At 37.8% G+C, this 7,095-nt stretch overlaps 1 protein-coding gene across 2 annotated transcripts; it reads left to right on the top strand.

The window, feature by feature from the left end:
- The first annotated feature begins 405 nt into the window (after window positions 1-405).
- Window positions 406-6,875, top strand: LOC101707925 (C-type lectin domain family 2 member F-like). Of its 2 annotated transcripts, XM_087214104.1 has the most exons (5): window positions 406-709; window positions 1,369-1,455; window positions 2,657-2,838; window positions 3,582-3,688; window positions 6,262-6,875. In XM_087214104.1, exons 1-5 carry the CDS (start codon window positions 664-666, stop codon window positions 6,374-6,376), a joined length of 537 nt encoding a protein of 178 aa, XP_087070230.1. In that variant the 5' UTR covers window positions 406-663; the 3' UTR covers window positions 6,377-6,875. The 2 variants fall into 2 exon arrangements, with proteins under 2 accessions (XP_087070230.1, XP_087070231.1); XM_087214105.1 differs by lacking the exon at window positions 1,369-1,455 and having other exon boundaries at window positions 407-709; window positions 6,262-6,874.
- Window positions 6,876-7,095: the final 220 nt, after the last annotated feature.

The following is a 7,095-nucleotide window of genomic DNA, read 5'->3' as shown; positions in this document are numbered from 1 at the left end:
TGCGATGTTGGCTTGTACTGTAATTGTTATTGTCCTGCATTACTTGCAAAATGAAGATTGCCTGTGAAACACACCTTCATTCACTGAAACCTGGAAAAACAATGGATTCACTTCCCTAAATTTCCCTAAGCAATGCACAGGTAAACTTTGAAGTCAGGTAACAAACAGATCAGATAAAAAAAATTGTGATAAAGAGCCACCTTAAGGAAAGAAAGGGTACAGTCTACACCGCAGGCAATCCTTATGTTAAACGACTGTATAAGATTTGAGGTTTTAGGGAGGTTCTATAACGGAAAAGGAAAAGGAAAAGGCTGTAGGACCTCCACGCTGTGCTCCACTATTGGTTGGCAGGTGGGAGGTTAAGGACCAATCAGAATCACTTGTCTCTGGGCTCCAGCCAATCGCGGGAGCTGAACCCTCGCTGCTGTTGGGGCAGACTCCCAGCAGTTACTGCCCGGGGTAGGAGAGGCCCGTTGGGACCAGGGGTTCACACCCAGGATTTCCGCTGCACTGCTGCGCGCTTGGCCGGTCCAGTCTTGCTGCGAGGCCCCCCTCCAAGGAGACCAGGTCCTCAGTTCCTGAGGGTTTACAAGCACCAGTGTAACTACCCAGATAATTCCAGCCTCTGTGATCACAGAAGCGCTTCTTTGGTGAAGGTCGGAGATGGAGGAAGAAGAACTGGAGAACAGGAGGAAAAGAAGAGCAGAAGGTTGGTTAAAGGCAGAGCGAGGGTACTATCTGAGAGGCTGAGGCAGGAGGAGGACCGCAAATTTCAGGCCAACCTGGGCAACTTAGCCAGACCCTGTCTCAAAATGAAAATAAAAATGTGCTGAGCTTAGTGGCAGAGGCCCCCTGTGTTTGATCCCCAGTACCACCACCACCAAAAAAAAAACAAAAAAAAAAACAAAAAAAAAAAAAAAAAAACGTAAGGAGGATGACAGCGTTTGTTCTAAAAGCACAGTTCTTATCTGAGCCTTGTTTCCTGGCCCCATCTTGACGGTCAGCATTTGGAGGGCAAGAAGGGGCGGAAGACATTGTTCACTATAACAGCCTTAAGTTAAAGCAACCTTCTTTAACAAAGAAAATACTCCCCCCCCCGCCCCCCCAGATTTCCCTTACTCGATAATACAATTTGTCATTAAGAGGCCCCAGGCGCTGGGTGAATTTATAGCATGGTTCTGCAAAATGACACCAAAAGGTGGCGCCAAAGCTCAAGTTCTAGCTCGGTACCTGTTTCCATTCCTGGGAGATTGATTATGGGGTTGGGAATGGGAGGACACACGGGAAATGGAGAAGAAGCATAAATATTACTTGGAGCGTTGTTGGTTTTTCTCCAGAGATACTGACATGTGTTTCCCTTGTGTATAGTTAAAAGGAAAATGATAATCCTCTCAGTCTTGTTATGTGGAGGTTTTGCCATTCTTCTTTGGCTGATGTTAAAATTTCCGAGAAAAAGTAAGTGAACAGTTTATGCTAAAATATTGACAGTATTATTACTGATCCAGTCTGATACCAATGACTAGCATTTCTTTGGACTTTTGGGAACATCTGCAGTCAATCAGAGTATTCTGAAAATTTAGTTATCTGCTTCACCTTCTAGAGTGATCAATCTTTCGATAAATATTTATTGAACTCAGGCAAAGTGTTGGTGGCTGATGCTTCAAATGTGATGAGGGAGAGGGGTTCTTCCCTGAAAAGAATATATCTTTAACTGAAGAAACAGACATATAAGCACACATTTTTAGCGCAGGAACAATTATGTCTTGCTTCCAACTTGTTCCAAACCAAAATATTTGAGTTTGTGTGTGTTCTTGATTTGAACTTGGCACTTACAAATAATTTTGAACTTGATACTTTCAAAAAATTTTGGTGACCTAAATATTTGCACTTGGCTCTCACATATACGGAAACACACATTACCAGCTCTCACATATATGGAAACATCTTGTTAATTTATCCTTCCATTTCAGGATCTTCCCATTCATACATTTGACTATAAGTCAGTCATTTATTATGGCTTTGGGTGAAGGACACCTTAAATTTTTTTTCTCACAGAGTTATACATTAACAAGTAATTTTCTCTGCTTCATTAGTAAGTTAAGGAGTAAAAAACTGGATGGTAAAAAATTAGTAAAATTTCAGCGTTTTTTCCTTCTAATGTCTTTTGTTAAAGACAAAAGATAAAACTTTTGACTTCGGGGTAAATTTTGTAATTGAGACACGGATGAGTCTGTTAAGTCAATCAGAAACAAGTCTTTGAGGTTTTGAAATAGATTTGTTTTCTTACAGTGAAACTTGTCCCAGATGGCATGGTAAATTTTAGGAATTGAAATAAACCAGTGAAAAGATTCCAGAAGCATGAGCAAGAAAATAGAAGGAAAAAAATGGCTGGAGGATATGGAAATTCTGGAAGTTTGCTTGTTTGCTATTGTTGTTTTAAGTTATGGATAGATTGGCATCCTCCAATGCTGATTTCTTTCATGTGCTATTCTTGATATTCAACTCAAATATCCCTCTGCGTTGATGTTTAAAGTTAAATCATTTAAACTGAAAGAGAAAATAAAATCATTTTAACAACATAAAATATCTAAAATCTTTTACACAGAAGATCAAACATTTCCTCTTACACTTTCTTTTTTATCACTGTTAATTTTAGTTGGAATTAAAATAATGAATAAGAATTGCACAGATGATATGAGGATGTGTCCACCTGACTGGGACCTAATCATTCAAAAGTGTTTCTTTCAATCTGAACATGAAATGACTTGGGTGGAGGGACAAAGACACTGCAGAAAATATTTTGCATCTCTGGCCAAGATCACCTCCTGGACTGAAATGGTTAGATTCCTTCTCAATACACACATAACAATCCACAGAGCCATTATATGGGAAACGTATTTGTTGGGTGTGATCTCTTAGTCAACAAAGAAGTCAAAGATCTTTGTCCATGTGGAGATTACATCCCACAGGAGGGGTCAGGCAATGAAAAGGAACCATAGCAAATATGTAGATTAGATAGTGTGTTGGAGATTAGTAAGCTCTGTGCAAATTAATGGATATTATGGTCCCCAAGTGGATAGGTGTACAGCTCTTTAAGATTATATCTGAGCAAAGATGTAAAGCCGGTAAAGAAGTTAGTTAAGGCAGCATTTAGGGGAGTCTGCCCAAAAAAGAAAACACCTAGAGGGCAATCTTAAACTCAAGGCTAGAATGCTGAAGGAACAGAAAAGAGGCGGCCGGTCAGAATGTCTAAAATGAAAGGAAAGTGAGGATGTGTGTCACAAGGGTTTTGTAGGTCATTGTAAAGACTTTATTTTCTTCTTCCAAGCAAAGCAGGAAGATGTTTCAGAATTATGAGCAAAATTATGATATGCTTTCATTTAGTGCTAAAAGAATCATTTGACTTGCTGTGATGAGACTGACACTGGGTGGCACAAATAAAGGCAGGAAATTCCATTACCAGGCAGTTGTAATAACCCTAGTAAGAGAATAATGGACTCAGACAAGGAGAGTAGCATTTCATGTAGTAGAAATGAGAAAAGTAGGAGAGATCTATGACAACAGTTTGTGTTTGATCACAGGAATCTTTGGCAGACTATCTGAATTCCTCTACATATTGGATTGGACTGAGGAAACACAATTCGGACAACATCTGGAGATGGATGGATGGAAGTCACTTTAACAATTGGTAAGCCTTAGTAACATTTACTTACTGTAACATGTGTGAAGCACGATGTGAACTCCGAGTCTGTGAACGGCTATCCCTACAGTTTCCTCCACACCCTTTCCCTTCTGCGTCCTCAACAAATAGACAGCAAGAGCATGTCCAGAGAGGCTGAGTTGCTCCAGTGAAGGTTTGCCTCAAAGGTCAACGTTTGCTTCCATGTGCAGAATTTGATTATTCCACATGCGAGGCACAAATGTTTCCTTTATCCTAGACTTTGTGCAAGTCTAAGTAGTTTGGTCCTTGCCTCTTTCCACTCGGGTCTTAGCTTTTGTATTTATTTATTATTTAGGTCACTTATTTAACTTTCTCGTCAATGGGTGAGTATTGAATGACCTAACGAAGCCTACATTTTTGCATGGTTTTGAGGGGTATGGAAAGCAAGTGAAGGAAAATGGGAAGGGAAAGTGCTTGTTCAGTTTACTTTTACTTAAAACCCCAGAACTCATTTATAGTCCTTAGACTAATTTTACTCTTAGGTTTCATTTTTTTGGTCTAGAAACATTTAAAAATTTCCCTAACTTGAGTGGATACTTAGAAGGACATTGTATTCTCCATAGAGAAACCACTAGGTACCATTTTCGGAGTGGCTATTTTATGACAGACATTCATTCTGTGGCAATAACATAAAATACCAGGGGCTATATTATGCATGTGACATGGTAAAGTTAGTAGCAGAAGTTTGTAAATTTAGAGAAATTTCTGTGATTATTCTATTTACATCAAGCTTAGGGTAAAAGCACACAATGGTGAGAATAATAGTGTAACTTGAGAGTAATAATTATATTTTAACCTCGAAAAATGTAAGGTAAAATATAAAGTAATTTTTCTGACTAGAGGCTAATATTTATATTTTCTTGAAAGAAAATAGTAACAGCATAACACAGTGATATATTTTATAGACAGTCCCAGTTTTTTAAAAGATTAGTAAGAAATAAAAGCTATTCATTGATAGAAGTTCACATATTATTGTTGTAATGTTTCTATAATTAATGCCCAGGCTGGAGAGCTTAAAACTAGTTTGGGAGGCCAGAAGTCCATGATTAGGGTGGACTAAGGAAGAAATCTTTTTTTTTTTTTTGGTACCAGGGATAGGGTGGACTAAGGTTAAGATGTTGGCAGTGTTGGTTTCTCCTGTGGCCTCTTTCCTTGGCTTATAGGAAGTGAACATCACACTCAGTCTTCATGTAGTTTACTGTGTGCTCAATTATTCCCTCTTGTAAGAATATCAGTTGTATTGAATTATGATCACTGAAAATAACTCATTTAAAATTAATTAGCCCCTTAAAAACCTTATCTCAGTTATGATTCCATTTTGAAACAGTGAGAGTTAGCCCTTCAACATACAAAATTGGGGCAGAACATAATTCATAATAGTTGGTGAGTTCTTAGTTGGCACTAAGAAACACAAAGCCATGAAAACACCGTTAGCCCTCTGTCCCTGCATGTTCCACAAGCATGGGTTCCTGCAACCATAGATTGATAATATCAGGAAAAGACAAGTATCTCTATACTGACCTTGTACAATCTTTCTAGTCATTTTTCCCTAAACAATGCAGTGTAACAAGTATTTACATAGAATTTCCATTGTATCAGGCAGTACAAATGATGTAGGGATAATTTAGTCTATAAGATGTATGTAGGTTGTATGGAAATACTACATCATTTTATATAAAAGAAAGAAGCATCTGTGGATTTTGGTATCCATCAAGGTGGGGTCAGAGAACTACTCCCTTGAGTGGAATGAGGGAAGACTATACACATAAATTTTGGAACTAGCCTGGATAAAAATTTGAAAATGATCTAAAAGTTAGTGAAGGGCACACCAATATTGCCAAACTCCAAAAATTGAAGTGCATAAAGCACTATAATTCAATACAACCAGGAATCATCATAACTTATTATTCTGATTTTTCTCATTTTGAATTTTCAATTTCATATACTTATATATGATCTAAAATGTGAATTGAGAAAATCTTTTCAAGGTATTTTGTTCATGATGACCCTGTGCATCATGGTGTATCAAGTTGAGAATACTTGTTTCACTATGGTGATGGCCATGCAGCATGACCAAATGAACATCGATTTCAGCATTAAGATGCACCGATCTTATGACGCGTGAAAGGTGTTCAATGAAAAGTTAGTTATGCTCCCCTTTATATCATCTGTTAATGGATAGATTCATTACTTTTTAGTCTGAAGCATAAAAGGAAGAATCCAATCCCTCACAAAATAATTTGTAATGTTTGCTACATTAGTAAAAGCAAAAGGTGCCAGGACTGTGTTGTTAAATGCAATGGAGTAAAGTTAGTTTTCTCTCCTACCCACTAGCAGAGTCCTGAGCTAAAGACTGATTAATGAAGAGAAACAGTTTATTTCACTTCCTCTGCTCCTTCCATATTGCACATTTGGAAACATGGTTACCAAAGTTTAAATGTTTAAATTCAATATTTGAGGCTTTGCTTGGTTACTTTATTTTGAGATCAAATAAAGAATTTCTTTCTCTCTCTCTCTCTCTCTCTCTCATCTCTCTCTAGGTTCACCATAGTTGATTCTGGCAATTGTGCCTCTGTAGATGCCAGTGGTGTAAGCATAACCAGTTGTGATGGAACAAGAAGATATTTGTGCAGCAAAAAAAGCCATTGTGCTTAGAATTCTTCCATACTGAAGATAGAGAAGAACTCATTCTTTGGACATTTTAAGCTCGTATGGATACAGTTTTTCCTCTCAAACATACGTCTTAAGTCAATTGGTGAAAAACTAATTGTTAAGAAGTCTAGGAATTAAACTGAGTTTCACATGGTGTTACTACACTACCCAAGTTGGTGTACACTTACCCATGGCCTCAGAACTGGTTTCTCAGCAATGCCTCAATGCAACAGAATAGAAAGGGACAGAAAGGGACAGGCAGATACTTCTACTTTTCTGAAATTCAACTAAATTTGTCTAAAAGAGAAAAAAGTTTAAGTTTTATGGAACATTAACAGTGTCTCAATCAATTGTAGTAGTACGTAACTCATTTAGAATTTGGAAAGAAGACCCATGAGAGAAATATTCAGAGATTGACTAGAGACCTTGTACTGCCTTTGAAAACCAAATTGTCTAGAAATAAAATTCATACTGAGCCATAGACAACTCTCCATGACTGTACATCCTTAGTCAAGTTACTAAGTGGAAGAATCACTTAAATTAACTTGATTTGTTGTTGCCATTGTTCCTGAAGGTAGTGAAGAAATCAGACTTTGTGACATACATCATGGTGAGCATAACAAGCTATTTATACAGGAACATGAGGAAAGAAGGCCTGATTATCTCTAGCTTCCATGGATTCTTAGCCACACTTGAGATGGAAGTCAGATACAGGCTGGTTC

Source organism: Heterocephalus glaber, unplaced genomic scaffold (genome assembly GCF_053883595.1).
Source record: "Heterocephalus glaber isolate CG9 unplaced genomic scaffold, H.glaber_assembly_v1.0 deba00001444, whole genome shotgun sequence".
Lineage (NCBI taxonomy): Eukaryota > Metazoa > Chordata > Mammalia > Rodentia > Bathyergidae > Heterocephalus > Heterocephalus glaber.
This window is presented reverse-complemented; position numbering and strand designations above follow the sequence as displayed.